This window comes from Schistocerca cancellata, chromosome 1 (genome assembly GCF_023864275.1).
Source record: "Schistocerca cancellata isolate TAMUIC-IGC-003103 chromosome 1, iqSchCanc2.1, whole genome shotgun sequence".
Lineage (NCBI taxonomy): Eukaryota > Metazoa > Arthropoda > Insecta > Orthoptera > Acrididae > Schistocerca > Schistocerca cancellata.
Window position 1 is genome coordinate 793011259 of NC_064626.1, and position 17708 is coordinate 793028966.

The window sequence follows — 17708 nt, forward strand, 5'->3', positions numbered from 1 at the left end:
TTATCTCTCAGTGAACACCAAATTCAAACACTAATACTCCATTGTTAGACAGAAGCAACATTGACAAGCAGAACATTATTCAGGTTGAATATCAAATCAACAACAGATAAATTGTAGAAGTCCAAAAGAAAATGTCAACAGAACAGTCATCAACAAAAAAACACCAAATAGAGGGTCATTAGAGGTTGGTGCCAAACGAAGTGGTGTTTTGGGAAAGCGAATCACTAATAGATACAATGTGCAAAAAGATGATCACCTTTTTTTGCCATATATCAAGGTTGCCAGAAACTGAGCTAGTGAAACAAATATTCAACTGCTTTTGGAAAAATAAAACCAATAATAACTGATTATGCAATGAATTGAGAACGGGGAAAAAAGATGATTCTGAAGAACAGAGACATGTGACTTACAAGGTGCATTCAAGTTCTAAGGCCTCCGATTTTTTTTCTCCGGACTGGAAAGAAATAGAAACATGCGCATTATTTTAAAATGAGGCCGTGTTCATTGTCAATACGTCCCAGAGATGGCAGCACCATACGGCAGATGGAATTTTACTGCCAGCGGCGAGAATGAGAACTGTTTTAAATACTTAAAATGGCGACGTTTTCCTTACTTGAAGAGCGTGCAATCATTCGTTTTCTGAATTTGTGTGGTGTGAAACCAATTGAAATTCATCGACAGTTGAAGGAGACATGTGGTGATGGAGTTATGGATGTGCCAAAAGTGCGTTCGTGGGTGCGACAGTTTAATGAAGGCAGAACATCGTATGACAACAAACCGAAACAACCTCGGGCTCGCACAAGCCGGTCTGACGACATGATCGAGAAAGTGGAGAGAATTGTTTTGGGGGATCGCCGAATGACTGTTGAACAGATCGCTTCCAGAGTTGGCGTTTCTGTGGGTTCTGTGCACACAATCCAGCATGACGACCTGAAAATGCGAAAAGTGTCATCCAGGTGGGTGCCACGAATGCTGACGGACGACCACATGGCTGCCTGTGTGGCATGTTGCCAAGCAATGTTGACACGCAACGACAGCGTGAATGGGACTTTCTTTTCGTCGGTTGTGACAATGGATGAGACGTGGATGCCATTTTTCAAACCAGAAACAAAGCGCCAGTCAGCTCAATGGAAGCACACAGATTCACCGCCACCAAAAAAAATTTCGGGTAACCGCCAGTGCTGAAAAAATGATGGTGTCCATGTTCTGGGACAGCAAGGGCGTAATCCTTACCCATTGCGTTCCAAAGGGCACTACGGTAACAGGTGCATCCTACGAAAATGTGTTGAGGAACAAATTCCTTCCTGCACTGCAACAAAAACGTCCGGGAAGGGCTGCGCGTGTGCTGTTTCACCAAGACAATGCACCCGCACATCGAGCTAACGTTACGCAATGGTTTCTTTGTGATAACAACTTTGAAGTGAAGTGATTCCTCATTCTCCCTACTCACCTGACCTGGCTCCTAGTGACTTTTGGCTTTTTCCAACAATGAAAGACACTCTCCGTGGCCGCACATTCAACAGCCGTGCTGCTATTGCCTCAGCGATTTTCCAGTGGTCAAAACAGACTCCTAAAGAAGCCTTCGCCGCTGCCATGGAATCATGGCGTCAGCGTTGTGAAAAATGTGTATGTCTGCAGGGCGATTACGTCGAGGAGTAACGCCAGTTTCATCGATTTCGGGTGAGTAGTTAATTAGGAAAAAAAAATCGGAGGCCTTAGAACTTGAATGCACCTCGTAAAACAAAAATACTCAGATACATATACCATGGCTTATGAAGAAAGGGCAGCCAAGTTGGAAAGAATGAAAAAGTTTTGGGAGCACAAAATTTCTACTTGGAGAACTCAAATGGTCGAATGTTGATGTAAACTAGATTTAAAAATAATCTCTGTTGGCAATAGCTTATACTGTGAGCAGAATATAGCTACACTTCTTAATTAAATTAGTACATTGTGAAGACTCAAATTGGTGGTCTTATAGTTCTTTCTGACTAGTGCATATTTGTATTGAAGGTGGTTTAAGCGTAACAAAACTTGTGTTGTAGGTGGAGTTGATGCACTATGAGAATCGTTTGCTGAAACTCCGGCACCTTCAAGCCGAAGCTGCACTTGGCGCAGGACATAGAGCTACTAAACCAGCAGGAGAGAAACCTGCAACACTGGAAGACTTGGAAGACAGTATCAAGAAGCATGCTCGCAAAGCAGACAAGCTGCACGCACACCTTGAATCCAAAATAATAAACAAACACATGGAACTTTAGTAAGTTGTCTAATGTATGCTGCGCATTTAATTTCTAGCACACAGTCTCATTGACTTCCATAGGAGTGGATTTTTTTTTAAATTGTAAAATTCTTGATTTAATGTTAGCTGTACTTGTTGAATAGTAGTATGATAATGATATGAGTTCTTAGAAGGAATGAGAAAAAGTAAAGCAAGTTGTTTTTATCTAGGAAGACAGAGGAATATTACCCAGTTGTAACTATCACTAAGCCTGTGATTAAATAACTCTTGTAGAATGAGGTATTTTTCTCCTTTTTTCTATAAAACATTTTTTTGAGTACTGCAGTGTCACTTGAGGTTCTGCCTAGTAAAATGGTTAACATTGGTAGAATTATTTCAGTAAATACAGAATCTCAGTTATTGAATATAGTGAGATGACATGCTCTTGTAATATTTTATAATAACTGGATAGGAAACAGATTCATAGGAAATATTTCTGGTGCACTGCTTGTCTTCCTTTTTCGTATACAATTTTGGAAAAAGGTAGAATTTTTTTTCTGTGTTTTCATAGGCCTACAACCATTTCTTTATCAAATGTTATACACAAACAAACAAATAAATAAATAAAAATATAAACGCCCAAACTCAGGGGAAAGAGAATAAAATTGCTGTATAGTTTACATATGTATTCTTTTATAAGGATCTAATATCTGCTTTTCAGAATGAATATTTTATGATTGCAGAATAAGTGTCATTTACACAAGCTGTGATTTATTTGTCAGCTCATTTATGTAAATCCTTTTATATTTTAGCAGCATGGAACATTTAAGAAAATATCTTCTTATTTGCAGACACGTACCATAGTAGTTAAGACCTAGGACTTATGTTTGGGAAGAAGGTTTTAAATCCCTTTCTAGCCATCTTGATCTATGTCTAATTTAGATTACTCGAACAATATCAGTTGCTTGCTTCAGTGACTCTTTAGACAAATTCTTTGTACATTTCAGTGGTCATCATCTGGTACATTTCATTCTGTTCTACATTATATAAAGTATCTGTCGCAATCATGTGTGACTTTTTTCTGGCAGCCATTGATGAGACACTTATTACACATGCCATAAGTGCAGTTCATAGTGTAAAACACACTGAAACCCACCTTATGACAAGCACAATGATGATGATGATGATGATGATGATGACAGTGTGACCATTGAATCATATAGTGACTAAAGCAGAAAATAAATTTTATTTGTGTAAATTCCAATACAACTCTCAAAAAATCATACAGGGGTTTGGTAAGCCGTTCCAGCAGATTGTTAAGATGGCTCCTTCGTCAGAACTACAAATTATATTCTCTGCCCCATTTTCATTGTGTTGCTAATGACATTGACAACAATGGACAGTTGAATTAGAACTTATTCTCGAAAGACTCTAAAATCCTAAAACTGTCAAGAATTATATAATCCCCATAGTGGGTTTCATTATTTTCATTAAAGTGTTTATTAACGATCCTGTCAACAGTTACAGTATTTATATCAGGCGACTTACTGATTAATTTTCAAGCCTGGCCTACTGAGGACACAAAACTGGAATTATAATAAAAAGTTCAATTGTAACAAACGAATTATTTGAATACAAACATACCTGAGTGACAGTGGCTGATCTTAATAATAAACATCAAAGTGACAACACGTGCTTCATAAATGTTTTCAGAATGAATGCCACAATTCACATGTGCCTCTTATCAAGTCAAAATCAAACTGGAGGTCAACATAGCCAACATTTACAGGAAAATTACAGTGGTGCTAGCATTGCGCCTCATCTACAAGCGCATGTCCACAGCCAATGGGCATGTTGCGTTTTAAATGTGAATGTGTCTAAGCACCTTTATTAAACCTCATGTCAGTATAGTGAATGACAACAAAAAAGTATAAGTAATACACAAATACAAATGTTGGTGTCGCATGGACCTGTTACATATTTTAACATAAGACAAGAATTTTATGTTAGAGTGCACGTCCACGGCTAATAGGCGTATCAAATTAAAATAGAGGGTGTTGCAGCACATTATTAACCAGTCATGTTTAGTATAAAGTTTCTTTGCTTTTCTTTCAATTATCCATTTAGCTCTCCCTTTACCCCTTTCATTGCTAAGTGTTAGTTCCCTACAATTTGAATTTAGGCTGTTGAGCCATTATTAAATCTGATTCTTTCCTCACTTGGTGGGTCTCTCTCTTGATATTTAATTAGGAACAAACATTTTTCCCTCCACTCCTTTACATATGTCTTTTTTTTCTGCTGAATATAATTTTAAATCAACTGGAATACAGAGATTTCATTGTAATTCTTACTCTCGTTGTGGTTTCCTTATCAGCCCTGTTCCAGTTGTTCCCACATCAACATTTGGAATCTTAGCGCTTCTATTCTGTATCAGATATGTTAATTTTAATTTTATGCTTTAATTTTGATTAATATTATATATTTGTTTCACAGGTTTATACTTTTCTCATCAGCTTGATGTCATTTTAGGAGTGTTGACATCAGTATACTTGTAGTCACTACAGTGAGACAAACGCAATTAGTGACATGTAATTTTTGAAATACACTTTCTTGTAGAAAGTGGATCCCAATATCTTGCATTTATGAAGCATTTTCGTGGACTGGTTTGTAAAGGATAGAGACAAAAGAAAAATAAGAATATTTGTTATTTTATTATGAGGTATTGCACACACGTACTAAGAATGATCCATATGAATCTCATAGTGCAGATTATATTAAAACTGTAACATATTTATATATTTTAAATAAAGTTTGTAATTTTGTTTGTATTTTTCTTGGTTTAGCCAGGAGATGGTATTTCCATTTCCAATTTTTCTCCTGATTATGGGTATATATGAATTCCTCCTCAGCCATTCTTTTCCTTATGCATTCATGAAATGTTGTACAATGTCTTGTATTGCAGATAATACTATTTATTAACCTTTTACTGAATTGGTGAGCTGTGGATACCTTAAAAATAATAGCTGCCACTTTTCCCTTTATTTAATGAACAAATTTTTCTTCATATCAGACAGTTTTGATTTTTTATTTTATTTTATTTTTTTCATGGAACATTTATTAACAAATCTGTCACAGTTGCAGTACATCTGTTTCAAACCAACATCTGTTTCAAACCAACATGTTCATTCTCAAGCCTGATCTTCTGAGGCACTGAAAGCACCTTATCTTAAAAACAAACATCAAAAGCAATACAGGCTTTATAAAGTGATCCCAGATGACTGTCACAATCAACACATGCTTACTTAGCAAGTCAGAATCCAATATCACTGTATAAAGCATGAATTGCCATTTTGACACTTGTTCTTTGTTTTCAGTGCAGCCTCAGTAGATCAGGCTTGAGAATGAACAAGTTGGTTCCAGACTACTTGCCAAACATGTTTACTGCAACTGTGACAGATTTGGTAATAAATGCTTCATGAAACATTAAAAACATTGCTATTCCTGTATCAACAAAATGTTGAAACTGAAAAAAATCAATGTAATGCTTTCGAATTTATGTTTAGCACTGCTGTTTATTTATTTATTGCAATACATATTCCATAGATCCACACATGGATGTGGAATGAGTTAGAACACCTAATTCATTATTACATTGCTTCCATCAGAACAATAAACAAGATTAAGAATACAAATTGAAAGAATCCTTGTACAGAATAGTAACTTTTTTCAAGCAAGAACTCACTTAGCTTACCTTTAAATAGTACATTATTACGTTACAGACACTTAATACAGTCAAACCTCCATTTAACGATTACCAATATAATGATAAACCCAGGTACAGTGACAATTTTATATAGCCCCAGCTGATTTCCTGTATGTACTATGTTAATTACCCCTCATTACAACAGTGAATTAAATTTAGTAGCAACCTGTTATAACGAAGACAAAATTTCAAGGAATTTACTGTTTCCTATTTCTAAGAAGCTCACTATAGTGGTAGGTATTCTTTATTTGGCTATTAGACTTTCGGCACTTTATTTCCAGAAGCTTTGTTACATACTACAGTACTGTGTTTATTCTGGTGGTAGAGAGAATAGCGTACAGCCGTGGGCAAGTGGTGCTGAGCGGCAAATGTCAAAGAGCTCCTACGTCTGAACGAGTGTTTAGCTTGTCCATTGTTGAATTCAGCAGCAGACAGGAGTGTTTTGTTTGGCTCATGCGCAGCTTATCGCCATGATTTTTGTAATCTGTGAATGTTTTTAGTTGATGTAAATGCTTTGGCCTTCACCTAAGATTTGAACAATGGCTGGAACTCAGAAACAATAAGGTTGAAGACAAAAATGGAGGTTTTCAAAGAAATTGATAATGGAATGAAACAAGTAGACATGGTGAGGAGGAATGATCTTGCACAATCAATGTTAGCAACATTCCTCAAAAAATGAAAAGAAATTGAAGAAAGTTTTGTAGGTGGCATATTAACCCTTCATGAAAAAGAATGAAGATGGCTGGTGCTGATGATGTGGACAATGCTACACTGCGGTGGTTTGATGAGATGCATGCGCAGAATGTACCAATTAATGGTCCGTTGATTTGTCAAAAAGCCTTAGATTTCGCTGAGTTGCTTGGAAATTCTAATTTTATGGCAAGTAACAGGTGGTTGCAAAGATTTAAGGACAGGCATGGGATCATTTTTAAAGTGATTTCAGGAGAAGAAAAATCAGCCCCTTCAGGTGATGCAGAATTTTGGAGAAAAAACATCATGTGTAAACTGCTAGAAAAATACAGTCCTGAAAATTTTGTACAACGCAGATAAGATGGGATTGTTTTATCAGCTGATGCCAGAGATGATGATAACCTTTAGAGGAGAAAATTTTAAAGGAGAGAAGCAGTCTAAAGTACACCTAACTGTTCTCTGCAGTAACACATCAAGGGCACACAAATTGACGTCATTGGTGACTGAACGATCAGCAAACCCACGGTGCTTCAAAAATGTAAGAAGCTTACCAGGCAAGAGGGTACATACTTTTTATTTTACCTTCCTTTAATTTATAAGTTAATTCAGTACAGTATAGCTTCAGCTGTAAAGTTTTGCTACAGTCATATTGTAAATGTGATTTCCTTTATTGCAGTCAATTACAAGGCAAATCGAAAAGCATGGATGATGTCTACTCTTTTTAGTGAGTGGCTGCTTTCATTTGATAAAGAGATGTCAATGAAGAATAAGAAAATTGCATTGCTGATAGTTAATTGTAGTGCACATAACAACATGCCAGCTTTGAACAACATTGAACTATGCTGCTTCCCCCCGAACTGTACTTCGATTCTTCAGCCACTAGATATGGGGATAATTAAGAACTTGAAGACAAAATACCATTCATGTTTAGTTCAGCACATGATCACAAACATTGAAAGAAAGGTGAGCAATCCCTACAGTTCCAATGTGAAGCAGGCTTGTGACATGATTGCTAGTTCCTGGAACAGTGTACAGCCAAATGTGATTGTAAACTGCTGTGAAAAGGCAAGAATTTCTGAAAGTGTAGATGCTGGTGAGAATGTTGTGGTGGATGAAATAACGCAGGATGATAATCAAAGTGATCTGGAGATTTATTCAGCAGTTACAAGTAAAACCGTAGATGCTTCAATAGTTGAAAACTTGTCAGTGGATGATGAGGCATTGGTGTTTGGAGCATATACTGACGAATCTACCATCTGCGAGTTAAAGAGTAATTTGCCTGTTGAGGATTCTGACAATGATAGTGATGTAATAAGTGTGAATCCCCCCCCCCCCCCCCCCCCCTCTGTGGAGCTAATAGGTCTGTTGGAAACCATCAGCAACTAGCATCTTCAATCCCCAGTGTTTCAGCATGGCAGTTGATTGTGTTAGAGGAGATAAAGACAATATTCACAAGAGAGTCTTTAAGAAAAAAGAAACAAAGGAAAATAAGTGAATTTTTCTGTACACAAAAGTAAGATATTCTACAGGTACAGCATTAATAAGTGAAGTGAACAAAATTTTGTTTCATTATTTGTCTTTTAATGTTATTTTTCATCAGAAAAGTACTACAGTAATGTACTTCACAGCCACGACGACGACGACGATGATGGTGACGATGATGTTCGGTTTGTGGGGCACTCAACTATGTGGTCATCAGCGCCTGTACAAAGTCCCAATTTTTACACAGTCCATCTTTTTTTTCACAATCCCATTGAGCCATTGTCTTGGATGATGATGATGATGATGATGATGATGATGATGATGATGGAATGATGTGGACAACACAAACACCCAGTCCTTGGGCTGAGAAAATCCCTAACCCAGCCGGGATTCGAACCCAGGACCCTGTGATCCAGAGGCAGCAACGCTAGCCCCTAGACCACCACCTCAGCCACAAAAACATGGCTCCTTGCTCCGAGTCATGATAATGAAACCTCATTATAACAATAACCCTAGTACAACAATTTAATTTTCATGGGCCCATGAAATTTGTTATATCAAGGTTTGTCCATATTACATGAAAGTGCATTGAAGATTTTTGTGCTTGTGCATTTTACATCTTTTGCACCAGAGACAAATTTTTTGGATCACAGTGTATGTCACATTTCCTACTGGTGTTATGATGGTGGTATGTTTCATTCATTTCATATTGAGTATTGTGAAGCATGAATGTCATGATTAAAAAGAGGTTTTATGAAGTACTGGTTAGTATTCATATTTGCTTAAAAAGGTTGTGAGATGAGGTTCATGGAGGCACTCTACACAAAATTTGGTCAACCTTTTTCTGACTTGCTAAGACTTTTTTTGACAGTGGTGAATTGCCCTGGAAGATTATTCCACAACACATAAGTTAATGGAAACAGCCAAAGTAAGCAGATTTTGAGACATGTCTCTAGTTTTTGCGATAATCTGGATGGCAAATGGTGCTGAACCAAGCTTTTTCAGGTTTTGGTGGATGTGGCGTTCCCAGTTAAACCTGTTATCTATATGTACACACAAAAATTTCAAAAAATCTACTCTCTGTATCTGCTGTCTCTCATATGCAATTTTTACCTCCTGTGGGCTTTTGTAACAGAATTGAAATGAATGTAATTGGTTTTGCTGATGTTTATTGATAGAGAATTTACTGTGAACCAGTTCAGAACAGCCTTAAGTGATTGGTTGGCATTTAATTCTATGTCAGGGGATGTCTTATTCTCTGTCACAATACTTGTGTCATCTGCAAACATTGTAAAGTTGCTTGTTTTGTTTGAGGATAAATGTAAGTCATTGATGTATATGAGAAATAGCAGGTGACCAAGGGCAGAACCTTGTGGAACTCCATAATTTACTGTCCCCCAGTCGGACTCTCCCCATTTTCGTCCTCAGAGTCCATAGTGGCATGCTTTCTCTATAAGCATTCAATGATTGACGAGTTGAAGGCCTTAGACAGATCACAAAATATGCCCACAGGCAATTTCTTCATGTCAAGTCATTCCAAAACGTTATTGGTAAATGAAAATATAACTTCAGTTGTGGAGATAGATTCTCTGAATCCAAAGTGGTTTTTACTAATTATTGTGAAGTTTTCTAGGTGACTGATTATCCTGGCATATATTAATTTTTTGAGGACTGTAGAAAGTGCATTCAAAAGAGAGATGACACAATAACATCTGAGGCACTGCCATTTTTGTAGAGGGGCTTTACCATAGCATACTTGATCCTGTCAGGGAAGATACCTTGTCTGAAAGAGGCATTGAATGTATTTGCTAGGACTTAACTGAACTGATTGCAGCAGGCTTTTAGCAGTTTGTTGGAGATGTTGTCGACACCAGTTGCAATTTTGCTTTTTAAAGAAATAATGGTTTTTCTTACTTCATTTACTGTTATAGGGGTATACCTATCTGCTATACGGAATTTTGAAAATGACCTTCCAGTATTTTTGAGACCTCTTCTAAGGAGCCATTATGTCCTGTTTTCTCAGCAACACTTAAAAAGTGCCCATTAAAAATATTTGACACAGTCTCTTGATTTTGCATTTGACAAACTTCATTACTGAGAACAATGTTTTGGGACCTACTGGGGAATGTTTTGGGACCTACTGGCGCAATTTGCACCAGTCTCCCTCCATATCACTTCCCATACAGTTTTGATTTTGTTACTATAATTATTAATTTTGGAGCACAGATACAAACTTGACTTGTGAATAAGTTTACTTAGCATTTTACAATATTTTTATAGTGATTTGGCTGGTTGTGGTTGTCTGAATTTTTTGTGAAAATGTACAGCTTTAGTTTCCATTTGCACGAATTCTTAATACCAGTGGTTATCCAGGGCTTTTTGGCATGTTTTGTGGTTTGGGTCTTTGGGGAGGGGGGAGATACTTTCAAATATCAGTGCCACTTCATTAGTGAAAAGAGTGTACTTGGAATTGGCACTTTCTAAATTATACCCAAGTCTCCATTTTGTGGCGTGGAGATGTGATTTAAAGTCTGGATAGTTTCATCATTAATTTTCCTAGTTATTTTCCTATTGGAGCCACTATCATTTTCATAGAAACTTGCACTATTTGTAGTGAGTGATTGTCCATCATGATCAGAGAGGCCATTCAGGACGTGCCTGGTAGTTGTATCGCCTATTTAGGCGTGGTCTATAAATTTATTATTGATCAGTGTGCTTGAACACGAAGTTATTCTAGTAGGGAAGCTACTACAGAAACAAGACTATATGTGGACATGAGATTTTCTAGGTCTGATCTGTCTCTGGAATTTGTTAGAAAGTTTACATTGAAATCCCCAAGCACTATCACATCTCTTTTGTGTTTGAATAAGTATATAAGGAGAGCATCTAACTTCTTCAAAAAGCGACTAAAGTTCCCTGAAGGTGCTCCGTACACTGTAACTACTGATATATTGGAGTTATTCAAAGACAATTTTATGGCACATTCTTCCAAATATTGTTCTAAACAATAATTCTGCACATCAATTGCTCTACTTTTAACATAAGTGGCAATACCACTTCTTTCTTTACACTTTCTAAAAAATAATGTTGCTAAGTAATAATTATTTATCACAAGTTTTTCTATACCAGAATTAATATGGTGCTCACCTAAGCACAGAACATGGGCATAATCTATACTTTGTGGCTCATGGATATTGATTATAAATTCATTGATCTTACTGCAGAGGCCTCTAATGTTTTGGTGATAAACTGACAGTTTTTTAGAAGAAGCAGTTACATTGTTTTCTCTAAAAAAGAAGTTTCGGTTGAAGGTCTGGGCAAGGTAATTTTCACTGTACTTTTCTCCAATTTGGTCTGTTTATGCACACTGACTGATTGGGTAGAAGCACTTTTACCTTGTTTTTTCACCAGCCAGTTGTCCAATGTTGTCTGCCTACACCTAGCCCTACAATTATCTCGTGTAGTAGTGCACTCTTCATTCAGATCTGATTTTCCTGGGTTGATATTGTGCGTTGCATTTGCAATTATATCACAAATGATAGTCGCTAAATGATTTTTCCCATGCCAGTTGATGTGAAGGCCATTAGTGGTGTAAAGTTGTCTACCAAATTTGTGAGCTTCAATCCTATGAATATTCACAAAACTGCCGCAGATTTCTGCCTACTGTCTATTTTCAGCTTTTACTGCCTTGTTTATACGAGAGGATTGTATTAAGTCATGCCTGTGTGGAATATCAACTACAATTATGTTAGAATGCTAAGGTGATGTAGAGCTGTTCGTAACACATTAGCAGCATGCAAACCTTCATTGTGTGCAATGTCATTTGAACAACCACAGATCACAGAGTAGTCTTTCTTTGTTACCTTTTAAGAAGTATCTGTTACTGTTGATAGTATTTGGTCAATGCGAGCACCTGGTTTGATATAACGTAGGGCATGTACCTCCTTGTTAATGTTTTTTTATTTCGTGGGCAATACTTCTAAGATGACTATCACCCAATAAAAACACTTTCCTTCCAGAGGAATTTGTTGTGTTAGTTACATTTTTCGCCTTCTTGAGCGTTGGAAATGTACTGTTTTTATTTTCAAGTGCCAATTTCAGCTGGAGTGGACGCACGAGTTGTGTAATTTTTGCAATCTTTTCCTCTTGGCTTATGGTTTGATGGTTGTCTGATAAAATGCTTTGATGCAGCACATGAGAATTTTTTACTGTAGATGACACAGCACATATGCTATGATTTGTGTAGCAAGCAGCATGCGGGGGAGTAACGGTATTATTAATGTTATTTTCGGCTGTTGTGTACACTTTTTCTTTGTTACACCCACTTTCAGCTTGTTTGGTGGTTTTCAGTTTATTACATTCACTTTCAGTATTTCTCAGCCTATCAGCTAGCACTCTGTTCTCCTCAACTGATCTGTGCACAATTTCTTGCAGCGAGTTAATAGTTTCAATTAGTTTGGATTTGTCAGGGTGCACATCACACGTTACATTCTTACATTTTGTATTGGATAGTTTTTTGCTGTAGTTTTTTTGTGTAGCACAAGACTTAATTTAACTTAATTTAACTCTTTACTTGTCACCATCTTGAGATTGATTTGAATGGAATGAACTGTCTAATGAATATGGAATAGTGACTGAGAGTAAATTGAAGAAAGACAGAAATAATGAGAAGTATTAGAACAGAGAAGAGCGAGAAACTTAAAATCAGGATTAGCGATCACAAAGTAGACAAAGTTAAGGAATTGTGCAACCGAGGCAGCAAAGTAAACCCATGACATGACAGACAGAGCAAGGAAGACATCAAAAGCAGGTTAGCACTGAGAAGGACATCCCTGGCCAAGAGAAGTCTACTAGTATCAAACATAGGTCCTAGTTTGAGGCAGAAGTTTCTGAGAATGCACATTTGGTGCTCAGCATTGTATGATAGTGAAACATGGACTGTGAGAAAACTGTACAGAAGAGAATCGAAATGTTTGAGATGTGGTATTACACCACCGGCCGCGGTGGCCGAGCGGTTCTAGGCACTTCAGTCCGGAACCGCGCGACTGCTATGGTGGCAGGTTTGAATCCTGCCTCAGGCATGGATGTGTGTGATGTCCTTAGGTTAGTTAGGTTTAAGTAGTTCTAAGTTCTAGGGGACTGATGACCTCAGAAGTTAAGTCCCATAGTGCTCAGAGCCATTTGAACCATTTTGTGGTATTACAGAATAATGTTGAATATTAGGTGGACTAATAAATTTTTAAGGAATGAGAAGGTTCTCTGCAGAATCAGCGAGGAAAGGAATGTATGGAAAACTCTGACAAGAAGAAGGGACAGGATATAAGTACATTTGGTGAGACATCAGGGAATAACTGCCATGGTACTAGAGGCAGTTATAGAGGGTAAAAACTGCAGAGGAAGGCAGAGAATGGGATCCATCCAGCAAATAACTGAGGTTGTAGATTGTAAGTGCTACTCTGAGGTGGAAAGGTTGGCACAGGAGCGGAATTCGTGGTGGGCCGCATCAAACCAGTCAAAAGATTGATGACTCAAAAAAAGTGGGGGGCACTGCTAGATGGTGTAATTCAGTTATGCTACTCATTTCACATTATTTAAATTTTTCTGTAAGTTAACAATTTAAATGTCAGCCTAGATTCAGGTGAAAAATGTGATGGTCGTTAGTTCAGGCTGAGTGTATACTCAGAAAAATGTGTTTCCCTTACAGTTGTCACTGTTGTTAACACTAGATTTGTCTGTAAACAATAGATGTAATTCTTATGTCCTTTTCTCCTAACATTTCATTGGTTTCTGTCCACTCACCCACACCAGACTTCTCATGCTTCTTGCGTCCTCCTCCTCCTTTTTGTAATTTCTTACACTGAAGAAGGAACCTGTGGTTGTGAAAACTAGGAATACAGCTTTTTATTTGCATATTTGTGTTGCTGTTGGCTGACCTGAGAGTTGAGTCTGTTGAAGGTAAGTATCGGTCCATTCATCTGTATTTTATTGAATAGTTTGTGTAATAATTATACCAATAGTGGTACTGATTATGATGCTGCCCCCCCCCCCCCTCCCCCGAAAGATGGGAAACTGTTGTGAAGGTGTAACAGCAAACTAGCAGTCAGGATAAACAGAACCAAAATGAAAAACTTGATTTCAGATGAAGAGTATTGTGGGGAGCAGTCAAATGAAGACCAAACACCTGCCATTACCGGACTAGGGAACGGTTCCATTGAGAGGGAAGGAATCACTGTACACTGTACAAGAAATTTATGCCACTGTGAATAAGATGATCGATTCCTGTTTCATAGAATGCGGTTGGCCACTATCAGGCCCACAACCACTCTTGCACTTCCTCGTTCGACTGAAACTGACATGCGTGTCTGTCCTTCTTCAGGTCACCAAAGATGTGAAATCACACTGTGTAAGATCCAGGCTGTACGGAGGATGTTGCAGTGTTTTCCAACCAAATCACTGAAGTGTAGCCTTTGTTCAGTACGCAGTGTTGGCACATATTTTACTGTGCAACAGGATGATTCTGTCCAACAGCATTCCAACAGTCTGAGAGCAAATGGCAAAGTCAACAGTTGAAACATCCCATCTCCCCTGCCAAAGAAATCAAAAGCTGTTTACACAAGTACCAGTAAGGTCATGAAGACCACCTTCTTCTTCCAGGTATCGAAACAAGATTTTCTGCAATCCATAGTATTTAAAGGAGCACATATCAAACAATGGAAAATCCAGGATAGACTGTAACACTATTATGAGAAGGAAAGCTGCTACTCACCATATAGCAGAGATGTTGAGTCGCAGATAGGCACAACAAAAAGATTTTCACACTTAAAGCTTTCAGCCAATGGCCTTTGTCAGCAATAGACACACATACGCGCACACACACACTGACACAAACGTGACCCCCCCCCCCCCCCCCCACACACACACACACACACACACACACACACACACACACACACACACACACACACACACACACACACGCGCGCGCGCACGCGCGACTGCAGTCTCAAAGGAGCACATAGTGTTTTGTTTGTATGGATAATGGTATTAGCCAAGATATTGAAACAAGAATTATTTTTTTTAATACATATAACCATATATTTTTCATAACTGCATTCAGTAGCTCTTGGAAATACAATCACAGTGATACAGCATTTGTCAGTATTGACACTGAAATCTTTTGCAAAAGAATCTCATAAAAGTACTAAAATTTGAAAGGAATGCAGACAGAGTTGAATATTGTGGGTAAATACTGCCAGGTAGAGCTCTCATGCCAGGCTCCATCATTATATGTTGCAAGACGGGTGTATGCTACTAAAATATAAGATAAACTCTCATTTCCCACATGACATAGATACAGGGTCAGCTATGATTCTTGTATATGGAACAATGGCGTTTGCTACCTGGGCCTTAGGAAAACTATTTCAAGTGTGTGTACGTTTCCAGATTTTCGTGGGAACAACTACAGTTTCGTCAGGTAGTTTTTCATTTAAACTGTCCCTGTTCCTGCTTACTTGTAAAAACTGAAACAGAAATGTCAATTATTCTCACTTTATAATGATGAACTGCCCAGTTCATGGAAAACAAGATATTACGTAATTTTCTTAGATTTGGAAAAAAGAAGGGGAAAAACCTGACTCGCCTTTGCCTGAAGTATTCTTAAAGTAAAATACCTGCTGTTGGGCAAATGTGTCAATAGGTACTACTCAAAATTGTGATTAAGATGGTATACACTTTTCGGAATGACTGATGACATTCATCCATAAAATAAATATTGTTCTCAATGTAAAATAGTTTTACACTTTACGTAAGCATTTTCTCAATTGTTTGCCATTGACTGCAATGCACATTTGCAGTCACCGTTTGAGAGATAAATGAACAGATAGAAGTACATTGAATGATATGTAGGCGCCCCAGTGGTCCCGGTCGCCTACGGTGGAGTGGAGGCCGAGTGGTGACCTCTCCAGTTGTCAGGATGCTAGGAAATGACTGTGGACATGTCAGAAGTGCCAAAGAAACATTATTAATTTATAACACCTTTATTCCTGCCGAGTACAATGTGGCTTGGTGATATCAACGACCTTCCCCAAGTCCTCACTGACTGGTAGCGATGACACCAGTTCCGGGCCGCACAGTCTTGCTAGCGCAGCGCAGTGTGCTGTGACGTAACGAAGGAATGTCCTTACTTCGTACTTTGGCTGCATGTGGCTGGTGGCGCCCGGCTGGCCGGCCGGCTCGGCTGCGGACAGCAAGCCGCTGCGCGTAGGAGGCTTTGGACTGGAGTCCCGGCGCTGTCGGCACGAGAGGCGTTCTCATAGTGCGGAGTGTACTCTATCCCACCCCGTCTTCTTCCCTGCTCCTTCTGGTGGACGGGCAGAACGGGCTGCAGTCCCGCAGCGTCGTCTGCTAACCCGGTTGTGATGGCGGATGCACAGGGTCTAGGCCCCGCGCGATCTCGACGGCGGCTCACTGATGTGGTCAGCATTGGCAGCGAGCGAGTCTGCCACGATGTCTGCTAATCCTGGGTTGATGATTGACAACGGCAGCAGATAGGACCAGAGCTGGTACTGTCCCCTCACGTCTGCTGCTGGATGGGCCGCCCTTACTGCAACGTCTCCTTAATAAAGATTAACATGTCGATCACCGAGCTGAGCACTACAAGCGACCCAGTACACGTCTCACTGCAAGTCTAACTGCGAGTGCCTTGTTGCTATCAAAGCTGGCGTATTTAAAGGAAGCACGAGCAATGTCCTGACGTCATGCTCGTTTGTAATGAACGCATTCGTTCCACTTATACTGCTGATTCATCTGTTGTACTCGCCTCTTAGGTGTTCTTGCGACAGAGTTTCATGTTGTTACGGCAGACTTATGCAAAGTTGTGAAATGCAGTACAGCTGACGCTATACCTCTGTCTTACACTCTACGAAAGTCTCCGTCTAACACATACCCGCATGCTAAGCAATTCTCTCTCACCTGTTGTGTGTAACCAGGCCATTGCCCCTGCGTGACGACACATTCCATACATGTGCAATCCTCTTACCTCTTGGCTAACCTACTGCCTCTGGCTCTCGGCATAGGCAACGAAACTTTGACAATATTCCACATTTCCAACTCTTTACTATTCCGCGACACTACACATCCCCCTCCTTTAAGTAAATTCGTCCCGAATTTTACAATTCTGGACTTACTGGTTGTGCACGCCATACTTCCTTATACTCTACAGGTATAATACGACTACTCCTTCAACACTGTCAAACGTTTCTTATCCGCTAATAATCTATTTACAGTTAATACTGATTCCAATCTTATCATTGGTTATCTATTTATATTACATTCCACTATTCCCAATCCGTCCCATAGGTATTTGATGTACGGTTGTTATTTCAGAACGAGACATCTTTTTCCGTATACAAAAGTAAGTTGCACAAATAAACACTAGAACTAAGATTATGCTAGTCGTTGACACACCAAATATAATTGTGTTTTGCTTACGTTTCTCCCGATATTGCTGCACGTGCTGCAGTAGTTGATTAACTGAGATCTGTTCTTTTTCTGAGA

General features: G+C 38.7%; 1 protein-coding gene across 2 annotated transcripts in view; it reads left to right on the forward strand.

Annotated features, from left to right (window-relative positions):
• Nucleotides 1–5046, forward strand: part of LOC126187689 (alpha-2-macroglobulin receptor-associated protein) — a 71449-nt gene extending 66403 nt beyond the window's left edge. Inside the window, exons 7-8 of one of the 2 annotated variants that reach the window (XM_049928940.1) lie at nucleotides 2043–2257; nucleotides 4712–5046. In XM_049928940.1, coding sequence (XP_049784897.1) covers nucleotides 2043–2257; nucleotide 4712 — 216 coding nt within the window. In that variant the 3' untranslated portion in view covers nucleotides 4713–5046. Of the gene's footprint in view, nucleotides 1–2042; nucleotides 2918–4711 lie in introns of those variants that run through there. The other variant, XM_049928933.1, reaches the window with a different exon arrangement.
• Nucleotides 5047–17708: the final 12662 nt, after the last annotated feature.